At 37.7% G+C, this 19,241-nt stretch overlaps 1 protein-coding gene across 1 annotated transcript in view; it reads right to left on the bottom strand.

Moving 5' to 3' along the window:
* Nucleotides 1-338: 338 nt before the first annotated feature.
* LOC113237266 overlaps nucleotides 339-19,241 on the bottom strand; it is a 322,888-nt gene continuing 303,985 nt past the window's right edge. Inside the window, exons 4-11 of the mRNA XM_026473656.1 lie at nucleotides 17,421-17,585; nucleotides 7,722-7,896; nucleotides 7,083-7,231; nucleotides 6,849-6,972; nucleotides 4,510-6,760; nucleotides 4,260-4,401; nucleotides 3,853-3,991; nucleotides 339-1,731 (exon numbers count right to left, since the gene is read on the bottom strand). Coding sequence (XP_026329441.1) covers nucleotides 1,544-1,731; nucleotides 3,853-3,991; nucleotides 4,260-4,401; nucleotides 4,510-6,760; nucleotides 6,849-6,972; nucleotides 7,083-7,231; nucleotides 7,722-7,896; nucleotides 17,421-17,585 — 3,333 coding nt within the window. The 3' untranslated portion in view covers nucleotides 339-1,543. The remainder of the gene's footprint in view (nucleotides 1,732-3,852; nucleotides 3,992-4,259; nucleotides 4,402-4,509; nucleotides 6,761-6,848; nucleotides 6,973-7,082; nucleotides 7,232-7,721; nucleotides 7,897-17,420; nucleotides 17,586-19,241) is intronic.

The following is a 19,241-nucleotide window of genomic DNA, read 5'->3' on the forward strand; positions in this document are numbered from 1 at the left end:
CGGATCTTTATGATTTAAAGCTATGAGTGATACTAAATTGTTATGAACAGGTGTGTCACTTACCATCCGGGGCACGACTTATTCGTCTCGTGACTTAGTATTATAAAAATCTAATTGACAGTTATTTTTTTTTAATTAATTGTTCGTCTAATAAAATAAAATATAAAATAAAATCTTGGATGTTATAGTATATATGATGGCTATTTTAAAAGTTCATGTTATATTAACTTCATTATTTTGCTTGCTAAATAGTTACTTATGCCAAGTCCAAAAACCCCAAGAACATTAGGGCCGTTAACATTAGGAAAAAATTACAATTTCATGATATGTACCTGAGTATACACAACACAATTCATTGACAAATAGCAAATAATACAGATGAATAAATAGCATTCAATCACGTAATAATATTTATACACTTAACATACTTTAGTACCCTTTCGATTTAATGTTTTTTTAAGGTATTAATCGTTATAGATGACTATTTTAAAACTGTAGTTAACTATATCGATACGCACTTATAACCGTTATTTACATAAGTACCTTTTGTTGCCAACAGTAAGATACGACTGTCAAATGTTTCGGAAATTCTCTTATTTAACTGACATCAAAAAAGGGAGGTAGAGATACTACCACAATATAAGATTTCACGAGAACAACCGACCAATGGAACACACCCTATCCAAACAACAATGCATCGTTCGTGAAAAGAATCCATTTAAATGTATATGAAAATAAGTGAGACTTACTGTATATACAAAAATATCACATTACTTCGAGGCCGCAGCTTTCATTTACTTAGTAATTACTTAATCCTTCTTACCTAAGTTGTCGGGTATGGTTCGAAGCAAGCTACACATCGCGGCGAGTAATTGGAAAAACAAAACTGTTTTCACACGGTTTTAGAAGCGTATTTGCCGCCAAAAGCTTTGTGGCAAGCGCAAGTTGTTTCTTTACAGATTCAATTAGATATATTATGGTATATCGTCAGACACAATCGTGCAATATTTATTTGTGAAAGCATGAGCAAATCTCAGAGATACATTTGCAATACAAAGAATACCATCGATTTATACAAAACAACACATCAATGCCTTTTGCTTTCGCCCTTCCTATACCTAATTATGGAACAAGACTAGGTGTTATGTCATAGCTTTAAAGTTAAAAGTGAAATACTACGACACCTACAAGGTCTAATTGAAAAGGCTGTCTAGAGAGTAAAAAGCTGCAGCCTTGCGGATCGGGCAGCCATCGGTAATACAATGCTACACTAAGCTAGCGTCAGTGGCAACACTACCATTGCTATCATTATCAACTTTCAAACAGTTCCCATTTCTTATCCATTCAACAATGTAAAAACAGCAACAATAGCGTCGAAACGAACACGTCCTAAAATAAAAACTATTCAATTTTGGCTTACCGTCAATTTACAAGCTACGCGAAAGCGAGACAACACTATTTAAAAACCAGTCAGTTTCGATCGTCACTCCACTATCACAAATAGAAAAATATATTAATATCGGGGGAGGCGTCGCGTTTATTGCTAGGTGCAGTCTTTGGTGGCGTCCGGGGAGGAGCCGCCGGAGAGGTCGTCGAGGAAGTCGAAGTCGGCGATGGCGGCGCGCTCGGTGTCGCCGTAGCGCACGAAGAAGCCCTCGCGGCCGAGGATGGACGGGCGGCGCGCGCGCGGGAAGCGTAGCACGGCCAGCCCGCGGCTGCGCAGCGCGGCCGCTGCGGACCACCACGGTTAGTCTGTCCCTTGACCGCCCTCAGCCCTCTGCTCTACAAGCGGGCCGCGCCCTCTGGACGAGACAACTGCGTGAGCTCCGTCGCATGTCCGCTCACTCGCCTCGCCCACAGCGCACAGCACGCACCCATCGCCCGCTACATACCTTCACTGCTCTGCAACCTTCCTCAACCTTCCTTGCATCCGATAATATTTATTCCAATAGATACTGCTTCTAAACAAAACTTATTGAAGAAGTTTGCAGAGTGATGGCCTTTGATGACATCTACCGAAATGAGGCGAGAGAGTGAGATGGTGCGAGTGAGTGCGGAAACGAGTGACGTAGCAGGACGTGTGACAAAGAGAGAACATGACATGACACCATATAAAGTTGACAAGTTAACGGTGAATGGCGTTATTATACGTGTATTTCTCATACGCACTGTCTCTGTTAACTTGGCAAAGCCACTAGAATAAACATTGCAAAATGTTTTTTTCATATATATATATTAATAGGCATTTTTGATAAATTTTTTATTATGTATAATATTTTTTTATTACCATTTTGCAACATTTTATTCTTACACAAAGTACGAAGCACAAAATGAAAATAATGTAAACTAAATGTAACATACAACATAATCCTTATATAAAAATGTAATGTTACTAACACCCACGAAAATACAGTACTTAGTAGCCCTTTAGCCTTTGTTACATTTATAGTATCATTAAAATATTCTTTGATTTACATAATTTCGGTAACATTTACTTATAATTGAATACAGTTTTTATCCCAGAAATGACACAAAACAAGATGAAAAATAAATTCTAGAAGAAACAACCCAAAAACCCTATTTTATTACTAAACGAATTAAACCAAAACATATAAGCCAAATAATAGCACCACATTAACACAATGACATTAAAAAGAGCCACCCCACGTAGCGATGAGGAGTCGGTTAGAAAAGGCTTTATGTTCATGCGATAAGAGTGAAAAAGATGTTGCGCGTTTCGCCTGTGACGAGTCGTATTGTAGACAATGTTTTTTTCGCCTTTATTCCATGAACATAATAATGCTTTTTCCTACAGGTTCAAGCCAAGCCGTATAGATAGGCGTGGTGACTCTTTAAATAACAATTACATAGAAAACATTAAGTAGCGTTCACTGGCGACTGAAAGCCAAACTCCGGCCATGACTAACGTGACCATACGTTCCGCTTTGAGTGGGATAGTCCCGCTTTTAGGTTTCGTGTCCCGCTGTCCCTAAAATACTTGAAAGTGTCCCGCTTTCACAAAACAGAACACACGAAACTTTGAAAATGGCCCGAAAGCGAAAAATATAAAAAACCAGCCAACTTTTAGACATTTTACACCACACTACACAAGATTAGTTGTTTTAAATTTTAGATCCATTAAACAATTTTATTTCTTTTTTTTCTCATTAAACATTTCGAAAGTATCATAAACAGGTGTCTCGCTCCGAGGGAAAAAATATGGTCCCGTTAGCCATGACACAAAAATAAAAATTGTTTGTTTCACAAAGTTGAAACGACACGCGCTAGTATTAGGCAGCACTACATGGTGCTACACTGATTAATAAATACTCTCTATACGCCCGTTGATACGTTCCAATTTTGTATTGACAAATATTAAAAAATCAAAATTTAGCGTAATAGGACGTAGTTTGTAGGTACCTCTAGATTCAATTTTCCATGAACGGCGGTTTAATAAAACTCTATATTTGAAATTTAAATTGATATTGTCAGTCATAAAATTCTGAGGTATGACTAAAACTACGCTGTCATGGTGGCTACAGACCTGCCAATATGATGTGATCCAGAGTCTGGTACTATGCGTTGTCTTTATTTTTTTGTAACAAGTGATAATTGTCGATTAAAATTCACATAGCACATTGCAGGCAGATCTGTGGGCACCGTAAATGTCAGTCTAGGGTCATTTTACACTTTAATATGCTTGAGTAACACGTCCCAATTAAAAGCTTTCATGTTATTTTAAATTTGAACTCGCTTTTAGCGTGGTACGGTGCTGCAGTGTTATTACAGATAACGAAGATTGACCTCTTAAATTGGTTGGAATTGTCGATGAGGTTTGGAGTTTATACATACCAGTTTTCTGCCTCCTGGAGCGATGGAGTCGATGTAGCCTCGAGTACGGAGGCGGAGGTGGCTCGGCTGGTGAAGACCCACATGACGACGGTGAGGAGTCCGAGGACGCAAGCATCACATCTAGCAGGTTTGCTCTCGCCTGGAATGTTCGTTTAAAAAAAATAGTTATCTTCAGAACGTCAAAGTCGTCCTTGGCGAATGGCTCGCGGATACACATTGTTGCCGTTTCGTGGGAAGAGTGAAGTTTCTCGTTACTTTTTTATTATCTGCGTCAGGTCCCAGTAAGTAGCTAATATTATTTTAATAGAGGGCTAACTGAAAAATTAAACAACATTTGCTTGCTATAAAACTTGTCTATTATTTATTTTTTGTGTTATTGTTTCCAAATGATTGTCGACAAACCTTACCTTGGGATCACTGAAGTCAATATCCTTTTCAACGTGCACCCAGCCTGTGGGCGCCCACAACGCGCTGTCTTTGTGAGAATGGGTCTTCTCCACTTGATCTTTCACTTCAGAAACGGTCGGACCTTCGCTCTGTCGAATCATCCTGGAAAGTTACAGAGGTGCCTTAGAGTTAAGTACTTTATATTTCCGAAGAAATTTCACATTTCACAAGAAATTTCAACGTAAAATAAAAGAAGATGAATCATCTTACCTATTAAGTTCTTCAATGACATCTTTAGAAGTGGCAGCTTCATGGAAGCTCAACGTGTGCTCTTGTTTCACTATAATCGGTTCAGGCGCCGCTGGCGACAGCGCTGCCGCAGCTGAACTCCGCTCCGCTGCCACAGGAATCTTTGACTTGGTCTTATTCGGCGATGCCGGAGGCCTCTTCGCTCCCATCAGAGTAGGTATGCGACTCTTTTCACTTCTAATCTTCACTTGAATCACTTCTTTCTTATTACTTACTATCACAGTTTCAGCAGTAGAAGTGCTTGTCGTGTTCGATTCAGTCATTTGAGGGGAACTCGTCTCCGGCGACGAAGTTTCCTCTTCTTCAGGGACGGTAACTAAAGCTCCCGTGCTTCTCCTGCAAGCACTCAGCACCTCGTCCACAAGGGACAACTCCGTCTCTGCAGCAGAGTACGGGAAGCTCGAAGATTTCATTAAACAGGGCTCCAAATCAATTCTCTCGTTGATCGGCCCTTGACCATTCAACATAATATTGACAGTATTCTCTCTCAAAGCAGAATGTTCCATACTTCGACTAGATTCAATATCACACGGCCTCTCCTCTTTTGTTTGCGCTGAAGCCTGGTCATCAAAATCGGCTAAATGACTCATATCAATACTTCTGTTTATTTCGTTCTTCCTTTGAACTTTCAACAAATGATGTTCATCCATTTCATTTTCCGCGTTATCTAGTCGTGAAAATTCATCATAAAAATCTTCTGATTCTGCGTAAGGGTCTTCTCTCTCTATAAATCTTGGCGTCGATCGCGACTCAGATACTGTATCGCAGTACTGAACGCGTAGCCGCTCTGCGTGTACGACATCACAAGAATCGTTTTCAGAAAAACTACCAAAGGAATCAGGCCTTTGTCTGTCTTCAGAAACCTCGCTACGTGGCCCAACAGATTCATCGTCAAAATCAGCAGATGCGTAAGGAGGTGGTAGTTCTCGTATCTCTGAGACTGGCCGTGAAGACGTCGAGTCTGACTCTTCTCTGTCACGGCAATACTTTTGCTGTTCAGCGATGAAATTAAGAACATTTTGTAAAGCTTGCTCGCGATCCTGTAGTGCCATGGCTTGCACGTCATGAATTCGCAGGTGATTGCTTGTGTCTTGCGAAGGTATACCTCTGGATGAATTAGATGCTAAACTTTTGGTGCTTTCGTATTTGACAAGGCGATAAAAATCGCGTGTGAAATCGAGTCCAACATTGGCGCAATCTCCATCCTCACTTAGCGCCGTACTTGACCTCTTGTCTTGGGCATCAGAAGCGTCTGACCATGATCCACCGGGTGAATGTGTTCCTGAGCATTCCCAGCGTTTGTCAACAGCATCTGTATCATCTCCTATTCTACATTCATCAATTTCTACTGTAGCAAATCCGCAATCATTCCACAAACAGTCCCCAATCTCTTCTAATTCTAATGCGTCATCTTCTCTAATGCTAGGTAAAGTTGACAAGGAAATTTGACCAGGTGTTGTAATTTCAGCAAAAGGAGATTGTCTATCTCTGAGATCTTCACACGAAAGCGATAGGCTCCAGTCTTCGACTTCTGCTCTATCGTATTCTAGATCGGCTAAATCTCTATGTCGCTGTTGTAGCGCAGACCTAGCGTCATCAAGTTCGAGCCAATGTTGAACGTAATCAGCATCAAATTGCGAACCGTCCGCGCGCTCATCCACTGTACTTCCCCACGAAACTCTTTCCGAGCTTGTTGTTGAAACGATTGCAGGTCTTCTTAGAGGTCTTTCCGGGGTTGCTTTTAGGTCTAAAAGTAAAACTCCTGAACTCGGTGTTGGTGTATCTAGGCAGCTTGTAGGACAGGTTGTGCCAGCTATAAGTTTTAGACAAAGATGAGAATCTGAAAAACTTCTGACGACGTGTTGGAAGGGTAAGACAGGTCGTGATGGTGGATAGCTGCCCCTGACACCTGCAAACGCAATTCCTATAGGGAAATAGATGTAGTCTGCATCAGAAGTCAGTAATCTTGCATGACGACGTGATACTCCAGGATTTATGGAGACAATGGTTTGGTTGTCGGTCTCGTCTGAAGCTTCGTTAAGGTCTGGGAGGGCTCGATCAGCAGCGTGGTCGCTTTGCCGCGACGCGTCAGCCTGTACGTCGCTCGACATGGTGGAATAGCCTTCGTCTTTGGCGCCGCTCTCGGGTGATTCTGCACCAGCTTCGCCTACCTCACCGCTTTCTTCTTCTGTTACCTTTTCGTCGATTGTACCTGGTCATCATAATGATTAAGTTAATTAAAAACACATCTATAATCGGAAGAACTAGTAATGACGTATCTACCTAATCGAAATACTTACCCCTTACAGGGTCTGGCTGAGGCACACTTAGGCTGAGAGTTGCAGGCCGTGCGGGTGGAGCCCACAAAGTGGGGTCCACAGCTGATAGTGCCCGCGCCAGATTTGCTGGAGTCACTTCCAGGCCCTGTAAGAAGATAATGTGCGTTTTATTTAATTTTGCCTTTTAATTTAATTAATTGGTTTAAAGGTCAAGTAAAACATGAGGAGAAGCAGAAAGGTTGATGTCGATAATACCTTGAGCTCAGTCCAGATATCAGACAAGATCTGATGTCGTCGTTTGTCGTCCTGGCAGAGGGGGTGCGGGTGAGGTACAGGCGGCGCGGGTGGCGGCGAGTCTCGGAACGAAACTAGAGATCCGCACGATCCAACGTCTATCAGATGAACTGAAATACGCAAACCAGAGAACTGAGAAACCGTAAACTTCAATGGTTTCCACATATATCTTCCTTAGCCAGCAGATTAAGCTCTCCTGCATACGCAGTCCGTAGAATACGTGAGCTTACATGGGTAAGTAGCAACATGGTTGCTACTGCTAGACTAGTTTACTTTAGTTACTTCCATAATATAATGTATACGCTATTGCTGTATAACGTACGCATAGTTGTGCCTTTTTCGTTAAGAGGGCAAAACAAGAGTCTAGATTCCACACAATTATGATTCAAAGTGTATCCATAGCATTTAAGTTTATTTGAAAAGAGCAATCCCTCTTCTTAGGGAGGTCAGCGTAGTGAACGAGCAGTAGCTTAAAAATGATGTTTTCAAGTCTAAAAATTTTACCTATGGAATAAATGATTATTTGACTGCTGAAGTGTTCGTTTGTCTGGTTACACTATTGAAGGTCATAGGTGCTGGTAAAAGCGCTTGGTGGTATACCTTGTAGATCACGCGGGTTATGCGGAGTATGAGGCGTGAGTGGCGTGTGCGGCGTGGCGGGGGACGGACGGGGTAGCGGTCGCAGCTGTCGCACGAGTAGGGCGCTCAGCGCGCGGTTCTGCGCCTCCAGCTCACGGACGCGTGCGCGCGCGCACCCCAGCTCTTCGCGCACGCTCTGCAATTAGAATCAAAATTGTTTATTTTTAATTCGATCATATTGCTATACTGCATCTGCCGCAACACGCAACTGCTACTCAGTCGGGGTGTGCGGCATAGTAGTACCATAGTAGAATAAGAACAAGTATGGTAACTTCATATTAAAAGTCGCAGCGCGACTTGTATGTGTGCGCGCCCGCCGCGCGCCTTGTACGGACGCACACATTTGCATAACCTAAGGGTGCTCCAACGTTGCACAACAATGGTCGTCTCAACGCGCATTTCATTATTATGCGAATTTTTTTTTATAATAATAATAATAATAACGCACACACTCAACATAGCCCCGCACTAGGGAAACCCTGTGTCGCGGGTGCCATGGACACACACATAGACAACCACAAATTACACCCAAACTCACGAGAGAAATAAATGTAGGCCATACAAATATTTCTCCCGGCCCGGGAATCGAACCTGGGGCCTCTGCGTGGCAGTCCGGCATGGTAACCGTTCGGCCATGGAGGCAGTTAAACTTAATGTGTGCGTACGAACACGGTTGTAGACAACACATGCTACAAATTATTGTATTGTTACGCAGACATTATTTACACTGATGTAGTTTAGTACCTCAGCTCGAATTCAAATTTTTTCCCGCACTAATACGGTCGAGCGGCAGGGACACTGGCTTAATTTCTGAATTTATTTTTTTCAAACGTAATTAAAGCCGTTTGAAAAATGTGTATCGTATAGTATACGTGTTCTATTTACTTCAGTTGATACAAAAAAAAAATCATCGGTATATGTATAGTATCTATTGAATACTACTAATACTATTGAATAATACTAATAATTAGTTTTTTTTTGTCTATCGTGAAAATTTTGTTTCTACACCACATAGTAATCAGTCTATATCCTCAATTTTACTGTCTATTTATTCAAAGTGTTTGATTCAACACTTTCAGTGTTATGCAGAATCAACCAAAGCCAGTAGAGGTTGTATAGACTCTTAATAAGAAGCTGATTAAAACGTACAATTAGTTTTATGAGTACAGTTTTAATGGCAAATCATAATATTAAAATTGTTACTTGGAAAAGCATTATAATTATTCTGGTTACAAATTATAAGAACTCCAAGCCATCGAGATTTAAATGTTAGTTTAAATACAGTAATTACAGTTAATATCAAAATATCCAGATATCTATTTATTACAAAGTTTGTGAAAGTAGAACCTTTTAAAACTCCCCCTTGACGCATCCCTCAGTTGTCTTCGAAATAAACGCGTATATTTTAATTATGCTTCATTAGTTAAATTAAATTCAAGTAAGGTAATTGACGGGTGGTAATTACTAGGGGGAGAATAGAGATACTGTAAAACAGCAACACTGTAAGACGCGTCAGTATTGCCAAGTTTTAACAAGCTCTGAGATATGGTCGCGACGGACCGAGTTTGTTTATTAAAAGATTTACGAAGACTTCGCTGAATTAATTTCCAAGTTAATTAAGGGTTACTAAAATTAATTAAAGAGGTTACGGTTTTAGAGTGTTTTAGGATGTGAAAGTTATTTTGTGACAGATATTTTCTATCAAATGTTAAGATTTAATTTATAACGAAACGTAAGTTAGATACGTACATTTAGAGAAGAAAAAATCTCATAATAATAATATTAATGGGCGTACACTTACACCAATTACCCATCTTTCGAATTAGGCACTTCCCAGTACCAAAGCAATGGAAGTCGTTCCAAGATACTAACCCATAACACCCAGTCACGAACCAATTTAGAAAAGTCAACTTCTCAAATCGGTCTTACTTACTGGGAATCAAACCTGGGACTTTGTCGTCTAGCGACCACAGTGCATATAGTTGGGTCACCAAAGTCGTCATAAAGAGAAAGTACTAATCGAAATACCATAATCTCAGTACAGAGTACTAAAAAAACGGACCTCAAAAGTACGTGGAATTACGTCTATTTGCTAAGTTTCATTGAAATATCCCCTAGTTCGCCACTATACAGGACTTGATACTGGAGATAATAAAAATAGGTTCTCACTACGACATTACCCAAAGTATATCGAGGGAAAAACGCATTGAATTGGAGAAATAGCAAAATCAACTAAATAATTGATAAAAGTAATTGCTCCTAAATTAAAGTTAGGCGCTATTTATAAAAATGAATCTTCATGCGTGAACAGCCACCCTTTGAGGTGGATGATTTTGATTCAAAATGAAATGGGACCACTATGGAAATACTCCCTTTCCAACAAAAAAAGAATCATGAAAATCGGTTCACAAATACCGGAGTTATCGCGTAACATACATACAAAAAAAACAAAAAAAAGAACATACAGACGAATTGAGAACCCCCTCCTTTTTTGAAGTCGGTTAAAAATTAAGTAAAGCACATTTATTTGTGAAGACATAGGTTATTACAGAAGTTGATATGTAACAAATAAGTATAATTATTAATACAAAGATCGAACACTCAGAATAAAATCCTTCGATCCGGCCAGATTCGAACCAACGCCTTCTAGCATACCGTGCCAGACGCTATATCAACTAAGCCACGGAACGAAGTCACGAATTTTTCTATGAGCTTGCGCCGTATTTTTGTATTTGGTTTTTCAACGACTTTAGGATTGCCGATTTTAGGACTTTTTGCGTGTAAATATCTAATTCGGAGGATTTGGTCCCGGTTTTTGAATTCGGTGTATATGATATTACAAAAACTAAATTTTACGGTAAGTCAATAGTTGTATGCAATATTTTGTATAATATGTGTTGTAACAACTAGAATATAATAACAATTTATTGGTTTTACAAGTATAGTCGATTACGAGTAATATCAAAAAAAATATATATTTCCTGAATTCCGTGGCCGATTTTATGTCACCGAATTCAGAAAAGTTTCCACCGAAGTCGGAAAAAACTGCCCAGTAAAGTCATATTTTCTTTGAAAAGTAAGACTTTTATACGTTTTCATATAAATGTTTAGTTAATAATAGGGGTTAAAGTATGAAATTGCCGATTTGTACTGAAAATCTAAATTGTTTATTTTTTAAATTTTTAACAAATTTATTTAATCAAAATAGTTGCCATTATTATCTATACATTGCTGCCATCTAATGGGAAGGTTATTAATGCCTTTGCGATAGAACTCCGACGATCTAGACTGCACAAACTGTGTGAAAGCATTTTGTACTGCCTCCTGGGAAGAAAACTTCTTGTCACGTAGATAATTGTCCAAATCACGAAAAAAATGGTAGTCCGTTGGAGCAAGGTCTGGTGAATACGGAGGATGACGAATGGTTTCTAACTGCAGTTCCTGAAGGGTCAAAATGGTTTCTCGTGCTGTGTGAGGTCTCGCGTTGTCGTGGAGCAATAATGGTGAAGATCGATTCATGAGTCGGGGCTGTTTTACTGCTAGTTTTGTCAACATGGTTCGGAGTTCGGCACAATAGACATCTGCCGTTATTGCTTGACCAGATCGGAGAAAACTATAGTGAATAACACCATGCTGAGACCACCAAACAGTTACCATTACCTTTTTATTGGTAAGTTTTGCTTTAGGACACTGTTGTGGCATTTGACCTGGGGTCAGCCATTGCATTTTTCTTTTCCGGTTATCATAAAGAATCCACTTTTCATCACATGTTACAATTCGATCCAATATTCCTTCATTTCTGTACCGGTTCAACAAGGCAACACAAGTTTCAACACGCGTTTCTTTCTGCAGGTCAGTCAAATCACGAGGCACCCATTTTTCGTATTTTTTATTTTATTGATTTGACGCAAGTGAGTCAATATTGTGGGTAAGGTAACGTTAAACCATGCCGCTAATTCCTGGGTAGTTTGACTAGGATCGGCTTCCACTATCTGTCTTAATTCATCGTTATTCACCTGTGGTCTTCCTCGTGCCTCGTTCTTTAAGTCGAAATTTCCATCACGAAAGCGTTTAAACCAAAATCGCACTGTGAGTTCATTAGTAGACCCCTCTCCAAACGCAGCATTGATATTGCGTGCTGTTTCTGCCGCGTTAGTTCCGCGTCGGAACTCGTATTCAAAAATCACTCGAATTTTCGCAGTATCCATCTTTCTTGTCTAAATTGAATAACAAAAACAATTGAAAGTCGATATTCAAATGTTTCAAATTTAAAAAATAAAATCACAGAAACCATTTGAAAAAAGTTTCATTCGAAAACCTCAAACCATGAAGATTCTATGAAAATTCAAAGAACCTATTGCAATAAAACGGCAATTTCATACTTTAACCCCTAATATTATTGATTTTCACAATTTTATATTGCTACTTGTTTCTCAGTGAAAATGAATAACGAAAATGAAAACAGGAAATAAAGATGAAGGAACGCGCTAGAAAAGCAAAGATAAAAAGCGTTCCAATTATATATGAAAGGTGATTTAAAGAAAAAGATAGACAGAGGTATGCGAAGAAAAAGCGGAAGGAAATCGTCATGTATAAAAAGTTCAAGTTCCAAAAAAATGATTGCTTTTGTAGCTACAGACTGCGTTCTAAATTTGTTTTTTGAAAGACATACGGAAATAATTTGTGTGATTGAACCATGATTGAACAAAGGCTGAACCTGCCAAACTGAAACCTGATTTTAATTAATAGTCTTAAGGTGAAATTAGCTTGTGTTTTTCTGGTCGATTTATAAATAAATTTTAGTTTTTAAAGCTTGATTTAATTTGTTCGTCATATTAGTAAATGTTTATGTAGATTACTGAATGTTTTTATTACCTTTAAATAATAACAATAGGATAAAATTATAAAAATTCCGACATCAGAGGATTCATGTCCAATTGTATTTCTATTAACTACAGTTTTGTTGGTGATTTTTTATCTAAATTAAGTTACACATGTTATTTTTTCATACTCTGTATGTAAAAAGTATAAATCTCTGTATCTGTCCTGTTAAAGCTTTTCATACTCATTTTTTTATTTCACTCTGGATACAAATAATTTTAAATACATATTTAAAACTAAAAAATGAAGAGAAAAATATATTAATTCCATATGAAAGAGCGTAATTTATTTAGTTCTTTGGCTTATATATAAATATGAGTGTATCGAGCCTAAGTTACAACTCATGCGTTAACGGTTTTTCGCGACTCCTGTAAACTTGGAGTGTGGTTGGAATTGGACTGTGGTTCTACTGAAAACGGGTTCAAGTTTTTTGACTTGAATCCGTTTTCAGTAGAACCACAGACAAGTAAGCCTTTGTCCAGCCAAATAACAAGTGGAGTAGTTTCACAAAAAAATATATAAAAATTATGATCATGATATTAAACCTTCATTATCTTCTTAATCTTTATATATATTCAACATGTTCACCTTTATCATAAAGCAATTAACGTCATCTCACAAATTCTATTTGATATATGTTCATCCCTATTGGTAATACATTAACTCCTCTACATACAACGATATCCTATACTATATGCATACGTTTGTCACATCATAAGATATCCTAAGTAATTAGAGACGTTGCAGGGAGGATACGACCAAAGGGTTACTTACGAATGGTAATATTACTTAATAGACTGTCGCGCTGTATCCATCATGTATCCAACATAGTTATTTATAAATTGAATTTAATTTAATGTAAGTAAACATTCGTTACGAACAATTATATTTATTAGAATAAACAGAAAAATAGTTACAATACAGAAATAATATTCATTGTAATGAATGTATCAGTAAGCTTTACTACCATCGTATATCATATCATTAGGTTTAGACCTAAGAGGAAACTCGTACGTATAAATGAGTCCTAAGGCTCTTCCACATAAACACGATACGCCGCTGCGTCGTCTTATCGTAGAAACTCACGGTACGCTCCCCAGTGCCGCATTTATTTGTTATTCAACATTGAAAGATGAAATGAATGATGATGAGAAGCACGACGCGACGTTGCATTGTGTTTATGTGTAAGAGCATGGCCTAGCAAGAGTATGTATGGCCTAAGGCTATAGTCCGCCACGTTGGCCCAGTGGGGGTTGGGGACTTCACACTTTTTCGAGGGTTTTGAACCTTCTTCGACGTTTTCTTTTACCTTATATCTCACGGTAAATTAAATTTCGCACATAAATTCCGAAAAACTCAGAGGTGCGAGGCCGGATTCGAACCCACGGCCTCTGCTTGAAAGACTGTAGGATAAACCATTAGGATACCACGGCTATAACTTTTTGTGAAATGGCTCAAATACTTTGTTATAATTATTAATACAAAGAAAAAACCCTTCGATCTTGCAGGTCCACTGGGAGCGGTTGCCTTAGATTAACAGCACAGACAGGTTCGAATTCTGTCGGTTTGTAGGATTTTTTCTTTGCGTTCGATCTTTGTATTAATAATTATATTGGAATAATGTAAACATTTTGCTATTATGCGCGATATATGACTCCGTGTGTTTTATTTTCTTTAACATGGTAATTAGTGCAATTTCTAAATACACAAGGCGGCATTAGAAAATTGAATAAAATGACGCTATTTCAAGAAAGCGGACCGATTGCAAGACGTTACAATTACACTAGTAACATTTGCCTTTTTATAAGTATATAATATTAATAACTTACCTAGATTCGTTATATTAAAATGTGTTCTAAAATAGATGACAACAAACTATCCGACGTCGTTGGCGGTTAAACCCAAAGACAAACATGAATACTGTCAGCAAAATTGAAGTCTTTACAGTCCCATAAAAGTTTGGTTTGCAAGCAGAGATTGTAGCTAGCTCTGTCCCTTATTTTGTGGACCGTTTTGTTTATAATAATAATATAACCTAGCCCTTAGAATAATAACGCATAGAAACCTAGTCCGCACACGCTAAGTGAGGCAAATTGAAGCGCGCCCAAAGGGCCTACACGAGCGGGCGGGTCTTCAGTGCTCAAGGTCAACTTGCACCGCGAACAGATCAAGAATTTGAGCTAAAAATGACGAAATGTGCGGTAAATGAGTGTAAAAATACGTCAGACAAACATAAAATAGATACTAACATCACATTCCACAAGGAAGTAACGCGTTTCAACTTGTATTTTTATATAAATATTCACTAAAACCGAAAATTATCCTACTACTAAAACTAGCCTACATGAATTTGATTTTTGCCTCACTTGTGACAGTTCGTTTGATATGAAACTATCATTCTATGCGTTATTATTCTAAGACCTAGCCCTTAAACGCCATCAGTTGACAAGAGCAAGTTCGCTGCGTCGTTATCTTTACACAAAACGAACCCTTAAAGTGATAACGCGTGGACTTTGTCGACATAATTATATTATATCGTCGGTTAAAAGGTAAAACTCATTAAGTGACATTTTGTTCAAAAACTAGATTTTTTCAATTTTGCTTTATTGGGAAGAACATCTATGACAAGAAAAATTCAGTAAGTCTGTGGTGTCCTTCATGTTTTAATACATACCAGTCCTTTAGTGATTTTTCATAATGAAAAAATACAAAATCTTAATTATCTCCCTTTGGCCAATTAGGCTATTAGTGAGTTTTACCTTTTAACCGACGATATGCAGACATTGATTCTATAACCATAGACACATCAAGAGCACATCAAGCTTGACACTTTGGACTTTGGACCGTTCTTATTGCAAGCGGCATAGGCTTAAATTGTCAAGTTTGACGTGCTCTTGACCCTGTACCGTCTGTATATGTATGATAATTACGAGTAAGAAGTTTCGTATATATATGAGTCTGGCTAACGAAAGATGAAAAAATTGTATGGTATCACAGGTGTAGAAGGTAAAAATAATTTTGATACAAGTACAATGGAATAAAATTATTTTACGAATTCGTCTGTCAATTATGTATATATTTAAAATTTAGGCATGTTAGAACCAACTGGGTGAAGTTGTTGGCGGAAGCCAACAGTTGCAGGATACCAGAAAATTACAGAAATGACATAAATTTAGAAAAGAGTAAAACGTACCTACAATATAAAATGATCAAATCTATTCATGTTTATTTGCATACTGTACTTCGGAAGTTCTATAAGGATATGGTACAACATATTATACAAACAATAAATACATTTGTTGTAATTTTATATTTACTCATCATAATCGAAATTAGACTGATTAACCTCAAATGATTTTTTGTGTGTTTATTTATTTATTTATTTATTTATTCAGGATATTCCACATAGCAATACACTATACATTAAATTTGAACATATTCGCTTAAAACTAAGTGCTTCTATAGTTAAGGAACATCACAGCATGCATACAAAAAAATAAATTGAGCATATAGTTAATCCTTCTACCTATGATATGATATACAGTAATTGATTTAAAGTTACAAATAAAATTAAATTTCAAAATTAAAATTAGAATTAAAAATATAAATTAAAAAATTTAAATACAAATTTACAATAAAAAATTAATTGAAACATCATTTATGTATTTAAAATATCACACAACCTTCTCTTGTAATTGTTTAACCCAAGACCAATGTCCAAATCATGCAATTTGGAAAACGAGTTATACGTCCTGCAGAGCCTCGGCAAAAGAGCGAAATGACCGAGGTTCGTTTTTGAACCTACTACGGCAAAAAAGTTATAAGCGCTTTGCAGTGTTCGGTAATTATTGCACACTGACTAGTAAATAACCCTTCGTATAAACAACGTCGCACTTGTATCGTTGTGAACAATGGGGATTTTAAACTTCTGTGGACAGAAGTTTTCAGACTAATGTCCAGTACTTTTGGTGTAGGTATGAATTGATAATAAATGTTTGAATTAAGACATTTTGTAAAGTATGGAGTGCTCACATCAACAAGGAAAAACCATAAACGGAACGCAAAACACCCGTCGCCCATCTTTATCTGAAAACTTCGCGCCTAAACCAAAACAATATGGCGGACCGGTCGTAGAGTAGATTTAAGCGATTTAAACGCAAACGGTCGCATTATCGGCCAGATTACCCCTAGATTATAGTGGGCCGTGGCACCGTGGAATTATTACGGTGGAGCTAAGACCGCTGTGTCCCATTCTATGCGATTTATGTGCGAATGTAGCGTCGGCTAATCCGCGGTTCTCTAACGCTCGAGCTATAATTATGAGAAAACAATTTTTGGGATATATCTTAATGCAACGACCGAATTAAAATACGGAATACCGGGAAATTTGGTTAGATATATTTAATTATACAATTTGAGAATGTTTTTGTGCTAAATATTTAAGTTATAAATGTTACAGGTTCGTAAGTTTTAACAATATTAAATAAAATTTAATAAATTGACAATTACTGTTAGGCCTTAGTGTTGCATGTAATCCCTTAACCGTATATATAATCAAGCAATTATTCTTGTTTTAATAAAGATTTTTTTTAGAATTCGTTTAATATATACTAGGTTCGCGGTTAATAGTGTACGCAGACGTGGTAATATCAGGTCCCACAATGGGCGCCAATAAACGTCAACTGGGTTTAACCGCGGCTTTTGCTTTTTGTCGGTCTGTACCAACAAGTTCTCGTAGTCTCGTATAATAATAATTACTAACATGAACTTTCATATTACCTTCTGCGAGAGCAGTGCGCGCACGACCTGCTGTGCGACATCGTCCAGTCGCCGCTCCTGATCGCAGCCACCCAGCCCTGCCGACAATGCTGTCAACTGCCCGCGCAGTCGCTCGTTCTCTGTGTTCAATGTCGATAGCTGGTTCTGGTAGTGCGTTGCGGACGCCTGCAAACAAGGATAAGATAACTTTACGCCCCGTGTACGAAGAGTATGACAAAAATGACGTCAAAATTTAAAATAAGAATGTTGTGAACGGATGTCAATTATTACATACACAAGCCTGAACCCTGAACTGCGTGTTCCACATTCGAACAAAATAAATAGTGCGCAAAGAGAAAAGAATGTTATTGCTTAGTCCGACAACATAATTATAAGCTAAAGTCCTTACACTTCGAAATATTTTATACGGTATAAACAGGCATTCCGCTTATGTGTCGTATTTGTTTACCTTGCACTTAATTACCGGCGGAACATTTGTTTCGGAGTTAATTAAGTCGCATTTATTTTTAAAGATATCCGTCACCGTTTTTTACAGAGTCACTCATCAACAGTGACACGGCCACTCCTCCGTCAAAGCTTTCGTTTTAAAAAAACCTTAAAAAGGGCCCATCATTCGCACTCTTAATTACGCGACGCCCACATTCACTAGGAAAAATAAACAAACCAATGTAACTTGATCCGATTCGTATTCCTTCTCTAACGAAACGAGAAATATCTATGAATATCTGTGTGGAACCGCGTCAGAGGTCTTCAAAAATTTGGTTCGTCTCGAACCAGCATATTTATCTTTGCGTTTCGACAACCGAAATCCTCTTTCATTCATCTGATGATCGAAACGTGAGCTACAGCAAATGTTAAATTGGTGTTGCTGGTTTTCATTAGTCATCAAGTGAGGGCACGACACAAAGCGTGTATTTGTTTGTGCGTCTGAAACAACACGCGGTTGATATGGCAAAGGGTGAACTTCAATATAGAGGTGCACAGTTTAATTCTCGTTTCGCTTTCACTCTGTTTGGTTACAGCAATCTGAGTTTTTTTGGAACAACATTTCACATTTATTTGTTTAAAAAAGCTTTAGGTTTTAGGGCTAAATCGAATTATCTGTTTAGTAGCTAGCTGCTGGATATCCAAGAAACAAGTCCCTTGTTGAATACTTTGTATTTTTGTAGTTTTTAATTTTAATATATCGGAATAAATAGATATTTCTTCAATTTGTAATAATTTTAAACTAGGCTAGTCAACCTAGTTTAAAATTATTACAGTAGTACAGTACGTACTACTGTAGTCGTAAGTAATCTGAGTCATTTCATATTATCTCTCTGCTGTCAAAATTGTCTCTGTACCTCTCGAGTCTTGCTGGCTACAATAAAAAGCGTAAATTTTACAAGAATTTTGGTTTTAATTTCAAATTAGAAATAAGTAGAAACCAGCCCCCTACATTTAACTGAACTAATTATAGAATTTTACATATATACTAGATGCTGTAAAAGAAATAAAAATCAAATTTGTCAATTTCTTAGTAACTTAATGCTAATTTTTACTCAGAAGTTAGGACTTTTAACTTCCATTTTGTTTATTATTTATTTATTTTATTATTTTATAGTAATTAAAAAAAACGTAGTTTGGTTTGTGACTTTTATTATTTTTATTATTAGGTATCTGGACAATATGCCTTTAATTGTATAAATGCCCTAATGTTTGGTCGGGGAAATCTAACAGACGTATTTTGTAACTGTCAACTTCTATACGACCTCTGTTTCCACAAATAAATAAGTTATACTCGTAAGGTTATGAGTTATGTACAAAATTTTGTACATAACT

Source organism: Hyposmocoma kahamanoa, unplaced genomic scaffold (genome assembly GCF_003589595.1).
Source record: "Hyposmocoma kahamanoa isolate Upper Pololo Valley unplaced genomic scaffold, ASM358959v1 93, whole genome shotgun sequence".
Taxonomy (NCBI): Eukaryota; Metazoa; Arthropoda; class Insecta; order Lepidoptera; family Cosmopterigidae; genus Hyposmocoma; species Hyposmocoma kahamanoa.